The 26,474-nt window shown below is 36.5% G+C and overlaps 1 protein-coding gene across 3 annotated transcripts in view; it reads left to right on the forward strand.

Annotated features, from left to right (window-relative positions):
- The first annotated feature begins 1,979 nt into the window (after positions 1-1,979).
- The window catches only part of LOC134536221 (zinc finger protein ubi-d4-like), a 103,230-nt gene continuing 78,735 nt past the window's right edge, over positions 1,980-26,474 (forward strand). Inside the window, exons 1-5 of one of the 3 annotated variants that reach the window (XM_063375912.1) lie at positions 1,980-2,186; positions 6,939-7,048; positions 9,894-10,159; positions 17,923-18,138; positions 21,300-21,372. In XM_063375912.1, the coding sequence (XP_063231982.1) occupies positions 2,134-2,186; positions 6,939-7,048; positions 9,894-10,159; positions 17,923-18,138; positions 21,300-21,372 (718 nt within the window). In that variant the 5' untranslated portion in view covers positions 1,980-2,133. The remainder of the gene's footprint in view (positions 2,187-6,938; positions 7,049-9,893; positions 10,160-17,922; positions 18,139-21,299; positions 21,373-26,474) is intronic. The other 2 variants (XM_063375894.1, XM_063375903.1) reach the window with 2 other exon arrangements.

A 26,474-nucleotide genomic window follows, 5' to 3' on the forward strand; every position in this document is an offset into this window, starting at 1 on the left:
GACGAAATAACTTACCTAAGCTGCGGGGTGGAGTAGATCAGGTCGGTCCCTGGAGATTGCCAGGTGATGCGCGATGCGGAAGATTGCTGTTGCCATGAAGAATAATAAGTAAAGACAAAAAAACTATTTCAAAAAATAAACTATTTCGGGCAGCAAGAAAAATTAAAAATTGAGTGCTAAGGCACATGGTTTTGTCGATAACCAACTACATGCTTTAGAGAAAGCCGTTCACGACTTTTCAGAAGCGCGTTGTCTGGGGCTGCGAAGAGAGATCCGCCCTTACCGTATGCTGCCTGCCGAATCGTCAAAAATGGCGCCGGCTCGCCTAATTAAAGCTGTCTTTGGTCGCCTGTCCAGGGGAGGGGCTTCGGAAAACGCGAATGGAACCCGAATGGTTCCGAAAGAAAAAAAAGGGCTCCGGCGACCTATCGACTTTGTGTGAGGTCGACTGTTTCTCCTGGTGGGGATAGGGTGGAGTAGTGCGCTCTCGCTCTCAGCTAGTTCGTCCTTTCGCCGCTAGATGGCGTGGGCATGCAGATCGGAGTCTCGCAGAGACCATCGCGGCACTTGGTGGACGCCATTTTGCAAGTGGGGGGGATTTTGGCCTTGAGGTTGGTCATTGCCGCGGCTGGCTGATGACCGCTGTGGACCAGGACGGGGTGGGGGGTATGTCCGGTGAATGACCTGCCCTGGGAGACTTCGCCGGCCAGGCGTCGGGACGTGCGGCGGAGCTTGAAAAAAGGACACCAAAACGTGTTAGAGACCGCAAACTTCAGCACACCTCCGAGAAGGGGTGGAGGTGACCATGGGAAGCTTAGGGCGGCTACTTTCGTCACGCGTAGTGCTAAACTCGTGACGAGATGCGACGGCCAGTGGATACCATTGCTGATGATAGCCCTGTAGTCGGCTAGACCCAGCAAATTTGGTGGGAAACGGCGGTGAGAGCACTATACTGCTCAACAAGCTAACCTGCCGGTACACTCGACCGAACAAGTTTGGATGGGGGCGAAAGCAGCGGGCGAAGGAGGAAAATTGAAGTTATAAAAAAATTTAAAATTTTGTAAAACTAAGAAAATAAAAAAAAATCGTCCCTAAAGTAGCACTGATTCGGCACATGTTGATGGCAAGATGTTGTAGAACCTGTGGTGTGCGGATGCGTCCGACCCTTTTGTTGGGCGAGCAGTAACTAGCGTGGCCATGGGCCACATTTCTCGCGCAAAGTATGCGGAGTGCAGGAACTTGGGCTGAGATTTGCAGTGCAGCCACACAGTGAATAATATTATTTTAAATGGAAAAGACAAATTATGATGTTACTTTCATGAACAATTAAAATAAATAATTACATAACATAGTCTGGGAACTTCATCTGGCAAACGAATATACACTTGGCAACAGTAGATGAACAGATCAGACGCCCGAGTGGCTATCGACCCACATCGACTTTGGGGTTGCTCCCTTTGCTGCATTCCCTTACACTACCAATGCGTTTGTGGTAAGCACTCACAAAGGGAGGGTGTAGGTGTGTAATAAAAGCATGTGTGACAGAGGAGCAACGATGGTCGGCGTCAACTTCTTTATTATCATTTCATTTCATTTTATTTTGTCCAGTAAATACAGTATATATGTTTTGCACATCACCGTATTGGTCATGTCTATTCAAATATTTTATAATTTATTTACAACAAATAATTAATTTTCACATTATAAAAACAAATTACAAATTGACATTATAAATAACAAAATTATAACAACAGCCTGAGACTCACAGGAAGCCAGCGATTAGACTCACGTAGGCCCCTCTTTAATCCGGACCCATACGATAAATAAACTTAGCTTTACTTAGATTAGGAGGAAAAATTATAAACTTGGATGGGCAGCACATTCAGAGCTACTCACGCAAAGCAACAAAAAAAAAAAACATTTCTGCTATCTTGCAGTAAAACATTTTATGTGCCTAAGCCAAACCAAATACTGCAGTGTTTTTTTAGTATTTGGCCAAACCTATAATTGACCTTCCCCTATTCAAAAATTGTAGTAGCGCTTTCCAAACGGTTTTCTATCAAGGAGAAAAATGTCAGGTTGAATCGAACACATTTGGGATGATCACGATCGTAACAGCAAACTAATATCAAAATGGCGTGTGGTATTGAAATTGGGAATTTGTCGGTTTTAAGGAAAATTGAAAGGTAATTGTAATGATATTAATTTTTTACGTTCTAAAAAACAATGTCTTGTCTCTCACATTTCTTCCAATAATAAAATGGTTCCCAAATGTTCTTATTTGCCGAATACGATACTTAAGACCATTTTATATACCTTAATTGGTTTTTATATTAGATGTTCTTTCGCAGTTGGTCTTTCACCCGGTGGCAAGAAAGGAATCCTCTCTTTTCACTCACTCCCCCCCCTCCTTTCCGGTCCTGATTTCTCCGCATATCTCTTAGCATCTCTGACCCTTAACATTCCTTCATCTAGCCCATTCCACTCCCTCCTCGCCGTTCCAAGGAAAGTGTTCTACCTCTTTCCGTTCGCCTCCATTCTCTCTGGAGCTTCCACCCGTGATCTCTCCGCCCCTTATATCCACCTGTATGTACCCTATTTCCCAGCTGCACCCAGCCTCCCTTCCCTCTAGCACCTTATACTGTCTGACTAGCTTTACCAACCTTCTCCTCTGTAATGCTTCCCACTCTAATTCCTTGATCATCTCATTCGGACTATGCATTCCCCCCTCATGCCCTTTCCTTCTCCTCCACATACCCATCACCCACCTCGCTACTCTATGCTGCACCTTCTCCAGCTCCCTAACCTCAGTCACTAAGTAGGGATACCATATCACATACTCCATCACTGGCCTGACCAATGCGGAGTATGTTTTCTCCCTTACCCTCCTTGCACCTGTAGGGTCCTTCCAAGCAGCCCAGTGCCATCCTACCTTTAGTTACCACTCGCTGAACCTGTTATGCCCATCCCAGGTTATTTTGAAGAGTCACCCCCAGGTATTTATACTCTTCGGCCTCCTTTATCTTCTGTCCCTTCCACATTTACACTTCTCTTGTTACCTTCCTCTTGCTTGTAAACCTAACTACATTTGTCTTTCCAACATGCAACGACATCCCATTTCTCCTCTGTCAATCGTTCCAGTCTATCCAAGTTACCCTGCAGATGAACCCCTTCCCCTCCACCTCGTACACTATGCAATCATCTGCAAATACTCTCATCCTGGCCTCCATTCCTTCTCCAATATCGTTCATCATTATCATGAATAACAGGGGCCCCAACACACTCCCCTGTGGAACTCATGACCCCTCTTCAGACCTTTTCTCGCCTACCGTCACCCTCTGCTATGTCTAAAACTGTACCTAAATAGTGCATGTACAGCATTAATAATTATTTTATGTTTGTATTCCTAGATTTGTAGTGTGTACATGAAAGAATATGAGGTTAATAATGGTGTTATAATTATACATACTTAAACGGACCATAGTAATTTATAGTGATTACAGGAGTTCGCGTTTTGAGCTGTAATTGTGAATTCGACTCTAATTAGATACAATTAGATTGAAGACCAATTAGAGTAAAAAAAACAGTCTTGGCTCCAGCCAAAACGTTCTGATATTAAACATTCCTGTCTTTTTGAAAACAGCCTTGGCTATGCTGTATTTTTAAGGTTCACTGGAAAGCCACAGGATGAATTTGCAGTTAGTATCAAGTAAACAGTAGAGCAGAGACAACAATCAGACCAATCTCTCATGGAAAACAGTCTTGGCTACTTTCAGCACAATGGCGGCAGCAGCGTCACTGCACAGGCTACATAATGTAACCTGTAAACTGTAATTTTATCAGAAACGATAGGAATTTATATATAGAATAAATAAAGGAACTTCTTAGTGGTAAAAAAAAACTTCAAAATTTTATTATTTTACTTACGGAAAAGCAGAGACGTAAGAATTTTACTCCCTCCTGTTCACCATCATGATGATTGATATTGGAAAGGAAATGGGAAAGGCTTCAGGGTGACCTGAATGTCCTAGAGGAATGGTCAGTGAGGAATGGCATGGTGCTAAATGTGTACAATTTGAAGGTAGTCAGCTTCATGAGGAGGAGGACTATAGTAGTAAGGTAAGTGTATTGTTGGAAGGTGCAGGAGATTTGGGAGCCTGACGAATACAAGTACCTGGGGGTATTCCTACAAAACAACTAAGAATGGGGAAGCAGGTTTAAAAAGTGGTCAAGAAGGAGAGGAGGGCACTGTTTTTGCTCAGCAGCACACTTTTGGGTACGGGAAGAAAGGTAAAGGAAGAGTTGTTCTCCACATTGATCAGGCCAATGATGGAGTACGCGGCGGCGGAGTGGGAACCATACCTGGTGACGGAAGTGCAAGAGCTAGAGAAGGTGCAGCGAAGGGCAACGAGATGGATCATGGGTGTGTGGAGGAGAAGGGATGCGATGGGCCGCAGGAGAAGATGCATAGGCCATCAAGGAACTGGGGTGGGAAATGTTGCAGGGGAGGAAGGTTTTTTTAAAGTGATCAAGTAGAAAGGGGGTTGGGGAAAGGTGGAAAATAGGTTGTGTAGAGGAGGGAACAGAGGGAGGAGAGACCATGCATGGAAGCTCCAAATGGAGTGAAGACTTAACAGAAAGAGGGAGGCACTCGTTACTGGTGAGGACAGGGTGGGATTGGAATGGGCGGGAGGAAAAGGTGTAAGAGTTGAGAGGTGTAAAGGAACTACGGAGAAAGCTTAAAGGGTAGTGACAGTGAAGTGGAGAGTATGCCTTGCCATCATGTTGAAGCTAAATTGCAAGCAGATGCAAAAAAAATTAAGAGTATTTTATTGAAACTTTGTTCTAAACTCTTATAAGTAATTAAATATAATAACTTATAACTTTATTAACTCAAAAAGACATGTATTTAGTTCTTTAAAAATATTCATGGGTACCGGAGTTAAAATCGAAGTGTGTTGATACAGCAATGTACAAATTATGCCAAGTTTGAAATAAACCATTTCCATAAACTATATCATTTTGAAATTCTATAATACTTTCTAAATTACGTTTAAAAGCTGGTAACATAGAAAGTGACATTTAACACTAACTTGGACCAGTTCAAAACAATGATTCTTAATTTTACCAACAATATCAATACCAGCATCCTAATTTATTTTGAACCTGTATTTACTGTATCATGCTGAGAACCAAAATAACCTAATATAAAAATCTGGTTTAAACAAAAAAAAACCAGGTTGTTTGGTTTTTTTTTTAAAAAAACTCTGGTTTTTTCCCCCAACCCTGTTAGGCATTTTAAAAATTATGTAAAATTGGTTAGCCACATTAAAAATTGTATAAAGTACTGTGGATTCCACATTATATTACAGTATTTTAAATGTTTCTTTTATAAGGTATTAGTTAACCACTTGTGGCTTCATTCGTACGAGTAAGAGACATGACAAATATCAGTAATTCTTAAGTAAAGCAGTAGACACAATAAAATATCAATAAGGGAGGAAGGAAAGAAGAGATGAGTCAGCCCAAGTATGAGCAGTTGAGAGAGAGGAAAAGTTACGATAATTAGAGACTGTGTAATGCAAAACCTAGTGATGAGAGGATTGGGGTGGAAGGTATGAAGGATGAGGGACTAACTGAACTGATCAAAAGTTTGAGGAAGGAGGCAAACATCAAATGGTTATACAAGGAGTTACGAGTGACCTGGTGGAAAGAGAAATGGGAAAAGGGGTGGGGGGGTGGAATTACACTTTTTAGCAAGGGAAGCAGAAGTGAAGTGGGGGAAAAATGCACATGGCTCTGAGTAGAGATGAGTGTGGAAAAATTTTCTTATGAAATATAAATGCATATTTTTACAGAATATTTTCCTTTTTTCCATTACCGAGATTTACATAATTCAAGGTAGTTTAATACACTAGGATAATAGTAGAATATTTCTGTGCTGTAGTTCATATGTGTGTAGTACTTTAATATATTTATTTTATCTAGATTACAAACATTTTATACTACTTGAAAAATTTTACGTTACCGTTAATTTTATTACAGTACCAGTAAAAAATTTAGTAGTTAAAAAGTTGATACAGAACTTTGGAGTATGCTAACGGCTTACGTCATTTGTTTTTTGGTTATGTTTGAATGAAACGGTTGTTAAATTTATTATTTTTTTTAAAGTATAAGACTGAAAACTTTCCAGTTTTGTAGAAAATTTTCCGGTTTTTCAGAGGAGATTTAGGTAAATTACTTAAAAAATTTCCGAAAAAAACCTTTCTGGAAAAGTAACACCTCTAGTTCTGAGTGGATTGTTACAGAGGATAGGAGCAGCAACGATTGAGTGGAAGATACGAGCAGGGTAGTGCTCAGGGAAGGGGATGTGAGCAAAGACAGGGTACATCTAAGCAGCGTAGGGCAACAAATGATGTTGAAGTTGCTGAGGGATCATGATTGAAAGCCCTGGAGGAGGCAGACTGGTTCGGGAAACAGGAAGTTACATGTTCGGTGGGTTGCGGGGGAAACGGAGAGGGGAAAAAGTGGTATGTAGTTGGTAAGAAGGGTTAGGTTTATTAGGTGATTGTTTCCTATGATTGAAATGTAGAAGCAGCTAACAAGGGCCATCCATTGTGTGATAGGTTCAAGTCGTATGTTAAAAAAGTGTGGATGATGTGAAGCATTGTTGTTGAAACTGTACTATTTAGTTAATTTTTTTTAGAAGATGAAATTTGTATTTTTAAACAATAGGTATTGCATGTTATCCTTAAAATGCATAACTATTCACTTTTTTCTGGTGTACCTATACAAAAATTTTTTCATCATATCATTGCTTTTATTGTAAAATTACAGCTCAACAAAATTAGAATGCTGGTGCATTGGTGATCTATTTCTGTGACTCCTCTTAGCAATCCTTTATTATGTATGTTGTTGAACTCTTTTTTTTTTTACAGCTTCCTAAATGACTCTGCGTACAAGGAAGCTATTGAAAACTCTGCCAACTACAACACAAGGTTATGCATCGAAAGGAGACTTCGAATGCCATTTTTGGACTCTCAAACTGGTGAGATATGTTTTTACTCATAAATCATATCAGTAGGCACACATATTTCGTTCTAGGATTGTAATTACTTTGACTGTCTATCCGTTTGGTACCAGCTTCTAACTTGTAAACAGCCTAAGATAGAAAGTTGCATTTTTTACAGATTTTGTGGGCACTACTTTAATTGAAAATTAAAATTAAGTTTTAAAATTTTGTATAAAATCATAAATTTTTCTATAATTTTTATGTAATTTTGTGTTTTTGCTCATAGTTTAAATAGAATAAATATAACTATGGTTGATAGTTTATAAATTGTTTCATAATTGAATAAGTATTAAAAGCGTTTTAAAAATCTGAAAGACCAATTTATATTATAACTATCATTACTGCATGTAGTAATTTCTATACAGTTATGAATTAACTGTTAGTATGTAGCATTTGTTTTAAAACTCTTGTCTTAGGTTATAATTCATTACTTAATGTGCCAAAAAAAATGGGTGCGTGTACGTATGCACATTAGAAGTTATACTTACTTGGCATTATTAAAAAATCCTTTAATTTTTGCATGCAAGTAATTAATAGAAATAAAACAATAAAAGGTTTGGAGTGATATTATAAATATGGTTGGTAAAGTATAAATTCAATCAAATTAAAAGTTCCGAAAGCAGGCGTACCATAGTCAATATAATTGGTAAGTTGTGGCTAATGCTGGTAGATGACAGTTAATTTTAAATGCAATCTAGACAATAGTATTGCAATTTTTTGTGCTTGTCACCAGCTAAACCCAGAGTGTAACTGTATGTTAGGTTTCTGTAGGAACTTAGTAGAGTAGGTGTGTTTACCAGGTGATTTACTGCTCCCCCATTATTATTTACAGTTCCCCTTATGTACCCAGCAAATGTAAAGTACTTTGGTATGTATTATCATGGCGATATGCTAATTTCATTTTAAATTATAAAAATAAACAAACTCATTAGTGCGTGGCTGCCATGTGCATCAGAAGTGCAGCTTCACCCATACGAGGGAGAAGAAATGTTTGGGGTATTCAAATATTTGAAACACTCATAATCATTGTGTTGAAAGTAGACTTTTACTAGTGTCTGTCCATGTCGTCAATGGAATCTAAGAATGAATCAATAGGTTTTTATGATAGCTAAAAATATGATATATGCAGAAATATGCAAAAGTATGAGAAAGTATGTAAATGTTTACAAAAAGTATTTGAAAGTATATGAAATCATACGCTGTTGCTGCCATCACTAACCGGCATCAGTAACCCTGTGCCATCTAGCAATATTTGTGTATCCAGCCATCGAGAAATGAATCGCCGGCTATCTCTTTCTCTTTATTTTCCTCGTTAGAAAGTAACGCAAATGTTAAACACGAGAACCTCGTGTAAGAAATATAACTTCAAAATAAATCTGTCCCTATTAAATAAGTTTAGGCAAAAATTGCATGAAGCTACAGGATCTTAGCTCCAATGATCTGCAATTGATTGTCGCTCTCAGATTCTCATGTGAAGAATTACTGCAAAGAATTTTCGTACTGACAAGGGAAAGCTACGATGTTCAGATCACGAATTTTATTCAAACTATGCACACTTTTAGTAGTCCATTAGGACAACATAATGTGCAAGTAGTTAGACGTAATACTTGGGCGTTTTCGAGGAAATTCAAGAAAAGTTTTACGCGTTGAATATTTACCGGTGCAGTGTGACCATAAGCGCAAGATGGCGGTAGTCCAGTGGTTAAAATTCAAGCTCCATAATTGCTGGATCTCTGGATTAAGACCTACTCATGGTTTTTTTTAATTTATATATTTTTTGAACACTGGTCATGTTCTTTCACATATATTACAATTAATACAACTAAATACAAACTTTTTATCCTAAGGGAATAATTCATCCTCAATGTTGGCAACAAAACAAACTTAAAAACAAAACTTCATAATCATTGTTACTATTCTGGGTTTCTTAGTCCGTGGCCTACCTGGATGTAACAACTATTGAAATTTTCGCATTACTACCCAACTTATATGGCTCCACTTGCATCTCTCTTGTTGAAGTGTCTGTCCAGTCAGACGTTTAAATGTCATGGTCATGTCTTTTTCGATAGGAAGTAAAAATACGGAATGTAGAGTCTTGTCAAATATATGTTCGGCAGCAACTCCAGTTAAGGATGTAACTTCCACAAATTTCTGTTTTAGTAATACATGTGGCTAATTAATTCATGTGGTACAGTAGCAACTCCTAACGTATTCCAATAAGCTTAAGGCAGAACTTAACATTTTTAATAGCATTTGACCATCGAGAACTCGTCACTTTGACTGAAACTAATTCTGGATGCAAATTAAAATTCTTTTGATGATTAACTAATTTTTTGCATACAGCACATGGAACATCTGCAAAAATATTAATTGCTGTTCGAAATTGTTCAACTCCAAATATATTTCTTGTGGTGTTCTGCTTGTCTTAAATTATTTAATCGACTGTCCCTTTCATCTGAAGGTTCATTAAGCATCCTCTGTAGGAATTGATTACGTAATGCTCTTAATTGTCGTGATTTCTGTTCATCAGACTTATTGGCTAGCCACTCATGAATCAAATTTAAATAATGAGCATGTTCTTCCTCTGATTCATGAGAAAATTGCTCGTGAATTTGACTAATTTGATGAGCACATTTTGTCATGATCATTAAAAATCTCTTGATGTGTGATATGTATTTTCTGTCGTAAAAAATCTAATGTTTTCAATATTTAAAAATTAAATTGTTATTGTTTAAAAAGCTTGAAAACATTGATGTTTTTGGTTGTTTCTCTCTCCCTCTTATTGTAAGACTTAGCCTGCAGTTGCGTGGTTGTTGCACAGGTGTCGCGCAGAACCACTCAAACCTGTTCATGACCCCGCGGGAGAGGATCCCGGGCGTGAACGAGGGCCAGATATACACGTACCCCTCCAAGTGCTGGCGGAAGAAGCGGCGCCAGTACCTCTCGAACTTCCTGCAGCCCCATCACCACATCAAGGAGCTGGAGGTGGAGGCTGAAGCCGTCGTCGCGAGCGTCGTGGAGACGCCCGCCGCCGCCGCCAGCGAGGACAGCAAGGAGAGCATCACTGTCAAGGAAGAGGTGGTGAAGGTATTAAGGGGCCTGCCCAGTCAGGGGTGTATCTGCGTTGGTGAGGCGGGGTGATGAGTGCCACATTCGCTGGTGCTTCTAGCGCGGTAACACCTCTAAGCACGAGGTTCTGAACTTCTCATCGTGCATTGGGCAACTAAGATTTGAGCTAAGGTGCAATGCAAGGCTCTTGAGCGCTTTCAAGAATCTGTACCAGGAGTTTCATGCCTAAAAATTATTCTGTAAACACATGTTTTTTTTTTTTGCATTTTTCACTCTTCTAAAAATACAGTTTGAAAATTAAAAATGGGAACTGAACTACACATTCACCCTCAGCTTATTCTTAAATGCTTGTCGTAAACAGAGACCACTTGGATATCTTGTGCAGTTTTCAAATCTTGTGGTTTCTTTTGAATCTCTGCACATCGTATGCATGCCCAGGTAGGCGGGGTCCTTAACCAATTGGTGCTTCTCTGCGGTCTTCCCTTCCACTCTGTGTCCAAAACCGTAGAGCAGCTGGCCTAAGTGCTTTTTCAATAAGCTATTGAAACTGATACCTTGTCACCATGCTCAAAAACAATTTAAAGGTTCCAGATAATAGATGTACAGTGTACAAAAAATCCATTATGTACTCTGCCAAAACCTGTAGAATATAACCTTCTGATAAACTGAATTTTAAACAAAAAATTATTAGAGTGTATTACTTAAGAATTGCAATGTAAATGAAATATAGGTTAACCGTTGTTATTTATTAATGTATTTTATTTTGTCACATACCCACCAACAGCCGAGGGTTTTTGCGGTGGGCACAACACATACAGACAAGGACAATGGAGTCATTGCAAATATGTGGACGCTCTCCCTCGTCAGCACCAAGAGCAGGTAAGCTCAACCTGAGGGGAATCTGTAGCAGGTGGGCACTATCGCAATTGGCCAACATGTAGGGCGAGCGCACCACATACTTGCGGTGACTAGAACAGATACAAACACAAAAAATAACAAAAACTAAGGTATAATAAAAAACATAAAAAAAAACTAAAACATTAAAATAAAAAGGCAAATTTACATTGAAAAAAAAATATATGAAAACAGGACTTGATTTTAGCACCTGTCCACAGGCAAAATCTCGTCCGGGCAGGCAAAATAAAAAAGGCTACTGTCCGGTGGACAGGTGCAACTTGTGACGCCGAGGTTATTCGCACGCACTAATGCAGCAGAGGTGATTAATAACATTTATGCAACCGCGACCGCAAATAAAACGTCTTTGACAATATCTATAAATAAACAATAATGGCTGTTCTTTTGTGACGGACGACTCTGGCTGTTGTATACCGCGGGAAAAAAAAGTAGGTTATGTACAAACCGTGCTGAAATCTTCTGAATCATAATTCTTAAAATCTTACGTTCACGTCATGATTCACGTAACATAGTCGTATTCATATGCTAGAGATGCAAAAAGTCTCACATCGATGATGTTTGTTTTAGTTGCCATGTTTTAATATTAATTTCGTTGCAGTGCAGCCAACAATTACATAATTTACCGTTGTATACTTTCAAAATATAATTTTTTTAATTTATTGTCTTTATAAATCACGACTTTACTAATTCCTTGCTCTTCTTTAACATAGTTTGTTATCAGAAAAGCGTTTTCGCATGGTTAACATTTCACGGCGTACTCCAGATGCAGCTGACAGTGGCCGCAGTGACTGCGACTGCTTGAAAATTGGCCTGTCAACTGTTGCATCAAAAAATAAACTTTACTTGTTTACAGAGGACACGGTAATCTTTTACAGTTTATCTTGTCACGGCGATTGTTTAAGTATTTAATTAACTGCGATACACAATGTGGAAATTCATTACTGGTACTTCAAAACCACCAGAAAAAAAAAACGGACGAGGACAAGTCAGAATATAATGTGAAATATGACAAAATCACCCGGTCCCGTACCTTTTTAACGTCTTGGTGTTCTGAGTTTCTTTGGCTTCGTTACGACACAGAAAGAAAACAAATGTTTTGCAAAGTCTGCAAAACGCATTCAAAATCATCTGGATCAGTTTTTGTTACGGGCTGCAGGGCCGGCGCGTCCATATAGTAGCTGGGGGCGGTGCAGCACGACACATAACAGCTGATATAATATGTTTCACGATTATTGAAACTAGATGAAAATGGATTTTTGTAACAGTTTGGAATGTTTATATTGATATAAGTAATTATTTAAAGTCCACGGTGACCTGTTTATGATTTGTAATAAGTAAAAAAGTAAAGTTGAGAGTTTTTTGGGTGGCTATGAATAGCAATATGCTTGAAAGACGATGAGGGTAGTAATTCGAGCAGGAAGCGGCGCCGGAAAGCAAGGACGGGGGAAACTATGAACTCTTGTTGCTTATTTTACTCATTTATCGTGGTAGGTATCAATTGACTAGGGCATGTTGTAACTTAGAGGATGGGCACCAAGGAGGGCAATACCTCCACCCTCCACCTCCTCATCGGTTGTGACTTTAAATGTGCTGTCCTTTGTCGCAGCAGCAGTTGTACCGGCGAGGCACCCCACTACCTTTCTTTTTCTTGTGTTTCTCGTGATAGAGTATCACACATTTTTATCAGAATCTTGAATAACACCCTTCAAACAGTAACTGTAAACGTGTTATCATCACTGCCAGGCTGCCAGCTGTGGCTCCTACACAAGACTCAGTCTGTATTTTGAAGTGAATGCGTATCCAGTTTTCTCAGTTGTCGATGAGCTTTATTCTACCTAAAAGGTACATTTAGGTGCCACTGGTTGACCTAAGGCAATTTTTTGGGGTGTTCCGGGGGGGGAGGGGCATTAAGGTTTTTCGCCTAGGGCGCCAATTTTCCTTGCACCGGCCCTGACGGGCTGCTCAAGTTTTCGCAAGGAAAACCTAACGTCGCATGCTACAAGCAGTGCCCACAACAAGTCTCAAGATATGGAAGATGCAATACTGACAAAACCTGGACAATCCAAAGCAGAGATGACCTTACAAAGTATTCAAAAGGATGTTTTCACTCAACTGGAAATACTGTTTCGTACGTCTCATGCCCTGGCTAAACATGGGCGACCTTTAACAGACTTTGTTTGGCAGTGTATACTTGACATAAGTCACGAATAAGGGTTTCCCCCCCTTTTCTTTGATAACCCAGCGCTCTTAGCCTATCAGCCCTGCCACCCTGGGGCCCCCACGGGCGTGGATGCGGATACGCCGCATACGCAACCGGGAAGAGCGTTAGAGCTTTTGGCTATGCAAAGGGGCTGAGGCTACCCATCTCAGCTTATGCACCACCTCCGGCCCCCTACTCCACTCAGCTCACCAGCAAGTTGGATGCTCCCAAAGCCCTCTGGAGTCATCACTTCTGGCGTCTACTCCAGTCTCCCGCTCTCACACTGGGACCCCTCAATCACCCAGCGAACCCGCGGTCCGGTGGAGGCCTACCCAACCTCTTCCAGCTGTCCAGGCTGGTAACCGGAGCTGTCCTCGTCGCTCACAACGTCAGCACTTCAAGGGGCTAGGGAGCCCTGATACCTGCCCCTAAGCACTTGGGGCACCACAAAGAAAGGCCTGGATGTTTGTAATACTTACCGCACTGACAAGAAGTGCAAAGAATTTCTGGGTTCCATTGCAGAAATAGAACGCCAGGAATTGGAAAATAACTTAAGAAGTGCACCATATATTTCAGTAATGTGTGATGAGTATACAGACAGTGCTGTACAAGTGGTCATTGTTTATGTAAGGTTTGCTGTTAAAGGGGTAATACATTGTAAGTTTGTAGGTGTTAAACATGTAGAAAGGCCTAATGCAGCCCTGATTTATGACTGCATATTGTGTGTTTTAAATGAGTATTGTGGGTTCACCATTTCAGATTTAAAGCTGCATTTGGTAGGCTTTGCAAGTGATGGTGCAGCAGTGATGCGAGGATTGCATAATGGAGTTAGTACCAAATAGAAGCAATCAATTCAGCCCAATTTGGTTGCTATACATTGTCTAGCACACCGTCTTGAACTCGCATTGAAGGCTGCACTTTCTGAAACACCATTGAATCTCAAAGTGGAAAATTTCTTGAAGAAATTATATGCATTCTTCCACCACAGTCCAGTGCACCGAGCGATCTTGAAAAAATATTGTGAAACTCTGAGAATCAAGTTCTGCGTACCTACCAGAGTTGGAGGCACTCGTTGGGTTTCTCACACCAAACGAGCCTTGACAAATGTGCTCAAGATTGTTCCTGAACTTATCCTCACTGCAGAAAATTTATGCCAGGAATCAACGTGTAATGCATCAACTGCTGGTTCATGCAAATTTATTGAAGATGCACTGAACAATTTGGAATTTTTTTCAGTAGGCCTATATTCACTTCTTTTGCGATGTAACCTCCATTTTGAGTTACTTTTCACAACTTTTGCAACCTCCTTATTTGACTGTAGCAGAAACACAAAAGTCACTGTGTGATACTATCACCATGTTGCAGAAGCTCTGTGACAAAGATGGCTTTCATCTCCGTGCATGCAACAAATTAATTGAAGATGAAGCTAAGCATTTGAAAGGAGCTCCTTTGCAGACACCCAAGAAAACAGCTGTTATAAATGCAATTGTTGAAAATTTAGTATCTCGCCTTGGAGATAAGAAAACTGGACTCTGTGAATTACTGACTGCTACAAATTTGTGTAGTTTTAAAACGTGGCCTACAAGCATTCAGCCAGAGTTTGGTGACACTTGCATCGTTGGGTTGATACACTTTTTTTCTCCCTCCCTTGTGAATAATGGAATAAAGTGTGAAATGATTGAGTTGGAATGGACAAGTCTAAAGACCACAGTTTACCAGCTGTATAATCCAGTAACCAAAGCAAATTGGAGTGATATCAATCTCAAATACCACACTGAGTATGAAAATGTACTCTCTCTCATTGATCTTGTGCTATCCCTGCCAGCTCACACTGCAGATTGTGAGCGAGGGTTCTCGCTCATGAAGTCTATAAAGACAGACTGGCGAAACTGTCTAAATGATGATACACTGTCTGCCCTCATGCGTGTTCAAATACAGTCACCTTCTGAAAGTGAGTTTGATCCAGCACCAGCAATAAATCTCTGGTATCATAATGTTCAGAGAAAACGTCGACCCTTTCAGCCTCCTCATCGAAGATGTTCAAGACAGAATCAGCCAAGTAATTCGTGCAGTGACTCAGACAGTGACTCGTCTGAAAATGATGATTAAATGAGGATGTTAAGTGTGTGATAAAAATAGGTGCAAAATATAGCAAAAATCCTTTTTTCTCACTTTTTCAGCGACTTTGAAATATTTTTTATTTGGGTAAAACAGCGGACAGGCAAATTGGATGGCGGACAGGCAAATTTTCGATTACACCTGTCCGTTGGGCAGGTTAAAATATTCCTTAAAATCTAGCCCTGTATGAAAATATAGGGACAAAATACCTAATATAACCGACAAACAAAGGACAATTAAAAATTCTAGTAAATACATAATTATAAAAACATAACTTGTAAGTAATAATCTGCTGGATCAAATCTTTAATTAAAAAGTACTTGGATTTCTTAACTAATATTTTTCATATTTGTTTTACTGCAATGCAACTGAATAAACATACCGTGTTTTCTCGCATAATCGTCGCAGATTTTATTATAAAATCAATTTTGAAAAGTAGGGGTGCGACCATTGTGCGGAAAAATTTTTTTTGTTAGGTAAAGTTATTCATAAAAACAAAACCCATTCATGGAAAGTACGTTTATTTAAAAAAGCATGCCAAACAATCTATATTAATAATTCCTTAAACAAAAACCTTTCTTCAACATTAAAAACTCTAACGCAAACGCAAGCCACTAGAATCTGACGTGAACTAACGTGTCGTACTCGTAGTACACACTTGCCACGAAAGAATGCGGGCTATCAAATGTAGTTAACTCGGCACCTGACAGAGAGCGCGCGTTGCATCCAATTGGCGAGATATCAATATTCGACTACGTGCGCGCGCTCTATACGGGAAGCAACATAACCAAACATGAATGATGCGTTGGCTACATTTTTATAAGCTGTACGCCGCGGTAACGCAGACATTCAGATAAAAGAAATACCGTTTAAAAACGTTTTTAAAAGAAAATTTACACGTCAGACAAATTTGTATTTCCGTTTATTAAATAAATAAGTGGTAATGACCGAAATTAAATTTTAAATTACACCTACACCGCGGCGACGCAGATGATCAGATAAAGGAAATAACTTTTAAAAAGTCTTTATAAGAAAATTTACACGCCAAACAACGTCATATTTTTCCATTAATTTATTAAGTAAATGGTAATGACCGAATAAATATTAGATTTATACTTTAAAATACATCATTTTATACGGAAAAGATACCTACACAAAGCATTCGGCATCTACTAGTGGGACCAAAAACATCATGCGACGTTTACGCGAGAAGTTTTTTTATCCCAATTTTGACAGTCTAAAATATGGTTGCGATGATTACGCGCGTGCGACGATTCTGCGATAAAACACGGTACTTTTGTCCTTATGCTTCGTAATATAATTTGAAAGAGTTTATTATATTTTTTTAATTAATAGGTACTGGTTGCTTGCAAATGTTTTGTAAATATAAACACTGTACAGTAGGTAAAGACTGTAGGCTATTATGAAGTTAGCACTATGGTAGTGAGTAAAAAATCATTATGAGATACTTTGTACAGTGTGTACTTTTGTGTCACCATTTTCTGTTAGTTGAGCTTAAAAGGAAAACTTGCAAAAAAAATAATAATTTGCTAACTACGAGACTAGAAAATATTTGAGTTTTTGCATTACTCGACTCGACTCTTCATTAAAATATGCCACTTGTGCACCTGTAGTAATTGTTATTATTGAGTGTACACAATGTTGAAAGTAATCAACTTCTAAATTGAGGAATTCTTCGACCAGTATAAGCAAATTAATCTTAAAAAAATTATGTAATTTGTTTACTTAAATAATAAATTGCCTACCTGGGATCAGCACTGGCATGCCTGTAGGAACTATAATGTCTTTTGTACCTGTTTGTATGTTGTGCCCACCTAAAAAGTTCCCAAACTGTTGGTGGGCATGTTACAAATTTAAATTAAAAAAAATTACATTAATTTTGAACTGTAGCAATTGTAAACAAAGAGTGAATCAAGTTAAAGTAGGTTAAGGTGAATTTTGTGGAATAATTAATTGGATTATTTTATTTTGTATACTTTATATTTTATTGCTGTCAACCAACTTGATGTCATTCCAGGTAATGGAACAGAATTCTAATTTAGATCTGATTAATGCCAAATAGAGAGAAATAATAGAATCTGAAATAGTTGCATAAAAAATTATGTATTTAATTAGGGCAAGGGTTCTTGGAGATGTAAAGTATAAATAATCAACATGCTTATGAAAATATAATGTGGAATCTAAAATAACACCAAGATCTTTTATAAAGTCTAGGTTATTAAATATTGTAGCAAAATGTATGTTCAATTTTGACAAAGTATTGAATACTTTTTATTAGTACATTAAAAGACAATACATCTAGAAAATACATCTAACAAAAGCGTGTGTTTCTTGGAGTAACATTTGCAAACAAACTCGCATTGCAATGTTTTTATTATGTACCTGATTTTGACAGTTGTATTGGCAAATGTGATCTAATGGTGGCTTCTTGCACAGAAGACTAGAGTCTAGAATCGGTCTGTATCATATTGGCCCATGACTGGAGCCACATTGACAGACGTTTACTTGTTTTGTTTTTGTTTTACAGAAATCCTCTGACACTGTGCACAAAGTGTCCTTACAGTCGACGTTGCAGGATGCTTGGTACTATGATGAACTGGACATGCATGAGATGGAAGCTTTCGATGAGCCGGATCCAGACTCTGACCTTGATTACGAGGAGACGTACTCAAAGCGAAAAGGAAAGAAGCGATCAACAAAGTCAGCAAAGTCTTCGGACTCTCCTGCTAGCAAGAAATCAAAAGTGAGCATTCTTGATTTCTGTTACTTTTGAGTAATTTCTGTGTAAGTAATAGTCTTTTATTTGGCCTTTGACAATGATAGGATGATGCATTTTACATTAAACTCACCCATTCTTTACTCAGGATTAGATTGATAAGTTTCTGAGTCCATGTCCGTCTCTGTGTTCATTTTTATGCTTTTAAATATCACCATGCTTAGAGGAAGTTATGTACTTCATAAATGAACACTGAAACAATGTAATTTTGTGTATCGAATTGTAGTATTTCAGGCCCTTACCCTCTTGACATATAAAACATTGTCATAAATATTTTATTATGTTTTTTGATCATTTTCAGTAATTGTATAGGTTTTCTGTTTCAATGTAAATAACGACTGAGTGAATGTTTCAGAGGTAGTTAGCAATATTAGCAATGTGTTGTTTTGCTTTTATTTGTCATTAGTAATATTATTGAGTATTTATGTTAATTTAATTAATTTAAACTTTTAAAACCACTAAAAGTTCTTATTACCTATTGGGCTAGTATAAGTTTTCAGGTGTATATTTTTCTTTTCTTGTTTTAATATTATCTTTTCGAAGCATGATGATGATGATGATGATGATGATGATGATGATGATGATGATGATGATGATGATGCAATGTGACTAAAAATTACATTAGACTATTAGAGAGAGATAGAGAGATAGATAGATATAAAGAAAGAGAGATAGATAGATAGATAGATAGATAGATATAGATAGATATAGATAGATAGATAGATAGATAGATAGATAGATAGATAGATAGATAGATAGATAGATAGATAGATAGAAATAAAGAGAGATGGATAGAGATATAGAAATAAAGAGAGATAGATAGAGATGGATAGAAATAAAGTAACATTGTTTTTTTTACTTAAATCTTTTTCAGCACCCAACTGATTAATAAAGTATTCTTGAATGTACACTGTAGACCAAATTTTGAGCTATCTGGGAGGTCTAGTGTGTTACAAAATCAAATCCTGCAAATATTTCCCACAAAAAAGAATTGTAAACTTAAATATAAAGTTTCCTATAGGTAGTACAATTTCAATATAAACAGTCATACTTATTGTCGCTTAAGAAACAACACCACCTATATGACAAAAACCAAATATTTCAGGAGAGCTTTAAAAAAATCTGGCTAGTTGCAAATATCACAAAACAAAACATTGTTTCTGTATTGCATTTAATCAGTAGGATGTGCTCAATAACACTAATTGAAATTTTTCTTTGTTTTAACATTTTTTGAGGAAATGTTTATATTGGACTTAGGCGATGTCGCCTTTTACTTCTAGTGAACATAGACGGTTTTATGATCATACTAGGGATGGGCATGTTGATTTTTCGGTGTTTTGATTCCACCGATTCTACCTGGAATCAAAACTGTTGATTCACAAGCTGTAATAAATCGTACCATATAAGGAATCGTATGATATTTAGAATGGACAGAATGGTAGGTCGTAAAATCTGTCAATAATTTGGGTGTAAAATAGATTCACATAAATTAAGTGATTCTTGCCACAGTTGCCATATTTTCTGGCCAGTAAGATGACAATGTTTGCACTACTCCCCTAGCACCAATGTACAAATGACATGGTAAATTTTTGAAGGTTAGATCACAACCACAATCACCTATATTCCATAACATTGTATTAACCAGGTAAAGTTAGATTTCTGTACTTGCAGGGAAAACATTGTAACCTTATTTCAATATAATAACTATTTCATAAATACAACTTTATTGTAACTTATCTCATCACTTATAAATAATAATATCTTTCACTTCCAACGTTGGCTAGCAATCATGATGCCATGTTGAAGTAAATAATTTAAAACGCTGGCCAAACATGTTGTTCATATTTACATTTTAGTTTTATTTTTCTAGTTTTCGTATACTAAAGCTATTTTCTCATTTTATTTTCTATACTTTTGTTTGAAAATTTATTGTTTGAAAAAGTTAGAGTAAAATGGAATTTATACATGTATAAATGAAATACGCAAAATTTATTATTTGTTCGTAACATGTTGCCACCAGTGTATAAAAAAATGTTTGTACAAAATGCACTGTTTTTACATTTCCTGTTGATGTTCCATTTCTCTGTGAGCCAGATACCTTGCATTATTAAATCTATTGTGAATGCGAATCACGATAAACAGAAAATATCTCGTAATCAGTTAGTCAATGTAAATGTTCACGGTCACAAATCAAGTGAAACACAACAAAAAGGACTTCTAGAGAGCATGGCAGGAGGATTTCAGAAGGACAGACAATCTTGGATTTGTAAAATCTAACCTGGAATCGAGGAAAATTGTGGATTCAGAATCAAAGAAATGTGGAATCGACCCATCCATAGTTTTTAGTTTTGTAGATTACCTATCTAGAATTTTTTACAACCTTCACATAACAACAGCAAAAAAAAAAAAAAAAACTGTTAAATCAGCAACAACCTTCTAGAATGTCAGAAAAAAATAGAACTAGTACTTACAAGATTTGTTACTAATGCAATAACTGACACTAGCTCTGATTTATTATAAAGTATAAAAACTCACAGTTACTACAAAAACTCTCTTTAATTAATTACAATCACAAATTATCAACTGAGCCAGAAGAAGCTGTTTTCACTCCATAAGCGTCATGCTGGAATTGAGGGATATAGACGGTGTTGTTTTCATTGAAAGTGTTAGCCGGTGTTAGAAAAAAGACCATAGCTGCAGATTCTGTTGGATTTTCAGCGAAAAACTTGTGAGCAAGATGCTAAATGCATACGTTTCCATGGAGGAACAAAAAAAAACAGATTTAAAAATAAAAGTCATTTAGGCGGTGTTGTATCTTAAGCTATGATATGAAACTACATATTGATTCAGCAAAACGCTAATTCTAAAGGTGCGGGCTTGGGATATAAATCTAGCAACAGTGTGGGTATTTTGATGTATACTGCAATTTAAGATGTACTATAGCTAGCTATGCTATAACAAATATTTTAAAGTTAATATCATGTATGTTTTTTTTTCGTAAAATATTTACCTATTTTGTCAGGAATATTTTGGTCTGCATTTAATTGTATTTATTGTATTATATTTTTTCCAAGCACCAACTCATTGTTTGTACCTAGTCATAAAACATTTATGTAACTGATTTCCAGGGAACAGGAAGAGGGCGCAAGAAGGCGAATTATGATCCTGTGGCAGATGCAGAAAAACCATTTGCCTGTGAACGTAAGTTTGTTATCAGTAACTTTTCTATTAGGCCACTTTCCAGTATTTTCTATCAACTTAATCCTATTTATTTTTCGAACAGTATTAAAATACCTATGTATACTTCTCTGCATTTTGCATTGTGGTGTTCATGGTCCTGTAAAAATTGGGTTCACTATAGTGAGGTAATGCATGCTGTAATCTTGCAGTACTTTTTTTTTAAATTTCTATGAAAACAGATTATATTTTGTACTGATTATTCATTCAACAGCTACTATTTTGTTCATTAAAAGTTTTGGTATCAAAAATTTTGAGTAACAGTTTTTTCTTACAAAGTGTAGTTACAAATGACAAATAAAATAAAAAATTTCACTATGCTGCATAAAAACAACTCTTTGATCTACGAGGTGTTATCAAAAAAATACGGTGAAAATTTTATTTTGTACAAAGTAATAAGCTTACTAAAATTTGAACTAATCCCATTCAAAATACTCTCCTTGGTTAGCGATGCACTTATCCCAACGTTGATTCCATGATTGTAATGGAAGGCTTCTGTTTGAAGGGTCTTCAGCTGCTTTCAGTGGCCCTCTCACTGTCTGGAATGGTGTCTTGAATTAGCTCAGTTTTTATTTTTGGGAAGAGTCAGAAGTTGAATGGTGCTTAATCCGAAGAGTAAGGCGGTTGTGGACAGATGTGTTCTGCCAAAAACTTGCATATTTGAAGAGAGGTGTGGCATGGCACGTTGTCGTGATGGAGAAAGCCATTAGCACATTTTTCTGGTCCTTTAATCCGTACATCGTTTCGCAATGTTGCAGTATGCCTTTGCAATATTTGAGTGAGTTTATAGAGTTGTTCCCCTTGGAACAAACTCTTAACTGCACAATGCCCTCACTATCGAAAAAAGTTAGGATGAACTTGATGTTCGACTGACTGACGTGTTTTCTTAGGGTAAGGAGAGCTGCTCGTTTTTCATTAGACACTCAGAATTTTTGTCTCTGAATCATAGCCATACACCCAACTTTCATCTCCAGTTATAATTTTGGCCTTGAAATCCGGATCTGCATCAAGATGATCCTACAAACTGACATGCAAACTGACGCAATTTTCCTTCTGTTTGTCGGTCAAAAAGTCTGGGAACAGAATTTCGCATTCGTCTCATTTGCAAATTAACAATTAAAATTATTTGCATGGACCCGAATGAGATTTTCTATTCTTGGGTAAGCTCTTGAATAGTTAATCACCTGTTTGAACTAACTATTTTTACAGCTTTATGCACGTTGTCATTTGTTTTTGAGGTTGAAGGATGTCCCGACCATTGCTGTCTTCATTCGACTCATATCCACTTTTAAATCTCTCTTACAACTTGTGAACAGACTTCAGTGTCACCACATTATCACCATACGTAACCAACACTCCACACTATTTTTAAGTATTTTCACTATAGCTAACCAAACTCAACCAACCATTTGCAGAATATTCCATGATATATATGTATACGTGTATACCTATCCTAACCACTTGTTAAAGTGGTAAACAAAACTACTCGAAGTATCACAGCAGCCTTTTAGAAAATGATAGAAAACATGTTAGGAAACTAAAAAAAAAGTTAAAAACCATTTAACCATTTACATAGTTTTATTTTTCCTTCAGAAAAATCCTTTCCTCAGAACTACAGATTAAATATACATGTGAGCATATCTATAAGTTTCATGAAATCCATTAAAAAAAATTAAAATAACTTAATAACTTACTGCAAGACAACATGCTAGGTACTAAATAACAAACCAACTATCATTTAGCATATGCAGGGCAGAACCTACTCAAAATGTATATTTCTGGATGTAATAACAACTTAATTTAATATAAGCAAAGGTATGGGGTAAAACTTACGTTAAAACACTTGTAACATGTTTTCTCATACCATTAACAATTACAGTAGAACCTCATTTTTATATATTTCAAGGTACCAGGAAAAAAATATGTAAAAACCGGGAAAACGCAAAATGAGGGAAAAGTTCAAATTTTTTTTATCATCTCACTATATGGGAAACAATAAGAAAATATATACCACACTAAATAATATGTCAGAGACGGTTACATTTTTATATATTAACTAGAACTTCACTATCTCACATAATTAAAATTATAAATATATCCAATATCGCCGTTCTTCATTATTGCCGAAAGTTAAACATGAAATTTGCTGTTCTTGTGTAAGAAATGAGAATGTTGAAGCATCTTGATATAGCCACTTGGTGCTGAAATTTTGTAACACAATTGATTTTTGAACTTTGTATTTAATTACGTGTTAAAGTTTTATTAATTTCAGATTTTTTGAGGAATAATACTATAAAATGATAGCTACCACCATCAATATAATTGTTTACGTTGAGGAATAGAAGTTAAATTGCCATTGCATTGTTTGGATATTCATTGCAGCCATTTGACTTTTCAGAATGTGTTAAAAGAACATCGCCGAATATGCACGAAGACGCCATATTTATAGGAAACTCGTATGTTGTTTAAAACGTATTTTAATAATGGAACAGTAATCCGCTCTTTTGTGTATAAAAAATGTGAGTTTTCACCTTTATTTTCATGCATAATACATTTAAAATTAAAGGGGAACGCTAAGAAAAGTACTTATTAATTTTCATGTTTATGTCACCTTACGTTTGGTTCATGACCGTATGGTGTACAATAGCACGTGGCACAAAAAAAAAAGTAAGTTGTTTACAATGGTGAACGAAGCTGTGGTGACCATACACTCATGCAGTAATGCTTAATAATTAAACTTCACGCTATTCATTTTGAGAATTTATTGTTTTCTCTAAATTTTCCGATGGTTTGCCACGAAATACAGCACTAATTCTATGTAAACAGTGGGAAATGCTTTTGCACAAGGCGGGAAAAGAATGCATTATTAGTATAGGGAAATTGACAGTGCATGTAAAAAAATACGTTAAATCGCGGGAATTCGTATATCGCGGGTACGTAAAAATGAGGTTCTACTGTATTCTTTGCTTAAACTATAGAAACACGAAAATGTAAAGTGTAAATAAACAAGAAGATAAATTATTTTGGTATTATTTTTCATATTTGTTTGTAAGTTTACCATATAATAAAGCTTTTCTCCACTTGAAAAAGACCACATTGTTTGTGCCACGTCAAGTAAATAAAGAAAATTTACGTAAAACCAGATATAAATATAAAATGCATAGTAGCTTCTCTTGCAAATCAAAGCCATCCTGCTTTTACACTAAATACCAAAGATATGAAGATACAAGATGTTTAACTTTGTGAGAAAGCAAAGTATTGTGTTCATAAATAGGTATATTTATTGGTGCTGTAGTAGAAAAAAAACTACTATGTTCGAGATATTGAAGTATGTACTTTGTTATTAAAATTTGTTTCCTATGTTACAAATTTATGACATATTGTATGATGTTTTCAGAAATGGCTTTGATCAGCTCGTGGAAACGACTGTATTTCGCGCCAAACTTTGTGTTTCCACAAAAATGTTTTTTTTTTTTTTTTGGGGGTCCCTAACCATAAATTACCAAAATGCAACTTTTTATCTTGAAAGAATGCAGCATTTTTAATCAAAACTTAACTCATTACAAAATAAGTTATATTTTATTAATTTAATTGAGTGAGTGTTATTTATTTATTTATCATGAAGAGAATACCAAAATGTATGTGCTAACTAGATTAGAAAAAATATTACTTTTAATAATGTTCGCAGGCTTTCACGGCCAAGCTCCTTCAAATTTTACTTTTGTTGATCTTGCAACTGTTTTATTAGTAACTTATTTTTGCATTAAGATGTTGATACATTTTTCAAACACATAAATACTTAGCAGTTTATTTTTATTGTTCCAAGTCATTAGTCATGCTCATTACTAATTATTATATTGCAAAAGTGCATCATGTATTACAGAATCAGGCATAATGACATTGTTTTGAAGAGTTAAGCTAATAAGGATCATGAAACATTTAAGTCTCATATTTGTTGAATAATTTTCTATCTTTATGAATAAACAGAATTAATAAAAAATAAAGAATAACACAGAAATACCCCCTTTTAAAAATGAAATTGGCATAAAAGTAAAACCATAAAATCTTTTCTGTACTCATTTAGACAGTGCTGCAGTAAGCGATCATGATACTGGACTCACATTCAGATGAACCGAAGTCGATAGCCTGATCTTGACATCATGATTATGGTTTTCTTTTGTTACCTAATTCAACTCCAGGATAATGTTAAGATGGGTTATGGCAAATTTTTTTTTAGTTGTTTTTTGCAGTAAATTCTTTTCGACAAGCCAGTAAGGCATAAAATTGATACAGACTTGTGATATGGGGATGGTATCTGCAATGTGGCCTATAGTAGGGAAATATCCAGCATTTTCCTGAAATAATTTTAACTAACCATGGAAAAATGAAAATATGCTGGTATAAAAAAGTTATACACGAATATAGAATATTTTTTGGATTGAATTTTAACATATAGTGTAAACTTTTTTTTTTCACACTTCATATGAGTCCAAGAACATATGCAGTGTAAAAAACGAAACCTTAATAGAGTACGTAGTGTAAAATACAAGAAAATAAAAAACCTGGCAATGCATTTTCTTAAATCAGTACAATTTTAAGTGTGAATAATGTTTTGTTGATCCAAATTCATAAAAATAGTGTAATTATAACAATTTTTTTTAACCATAATCACAGATTTTTACATACAAAAACGTATGTATTATTTTGCTGAAAACAAATCCAAGTTTCTTACAGAATTTTCTTGGCGTCATACATATTACCTTTTATGATTTAAATTTTTTGTGATTGAGTTCCAATTAGTGTATTTATAAGCAACAAATAATTTAAAAAAAACATATTTGAAAACGTTGAATTGATCATCAAATCATTCACGAATATTAAATATTTTTTTGAATATTCGCAGACCCCCAATGGTTGTACTGGGATTCGAACCTTGATCTTGTGGATTGCGAGTCTAGGGTTCCGCCTCTGGGCCACCTCCCTCCTTGTTTCTTAGCGTAGGCGACTGGCTATGGTGTCCCTTGGGACCCATACTGAGATGAACTGAAGACTGTTTGCAAGTCAGG

This window comes from Bacillus rossius, chromosome 1 (genome assembly GCF_032445375.1).
Source record: "Bacillus rossius redtenbacheri isolate Brsri chromosome 1, Brsri_v3, whole genome shotgun sequence".
Classification (NCBI taxonomy): Eukaryota; Metazoa; Arthropoda; class Insecta; order Phasmatodea; family Bacillidae; genus Bacillus; species Bacillus rossius.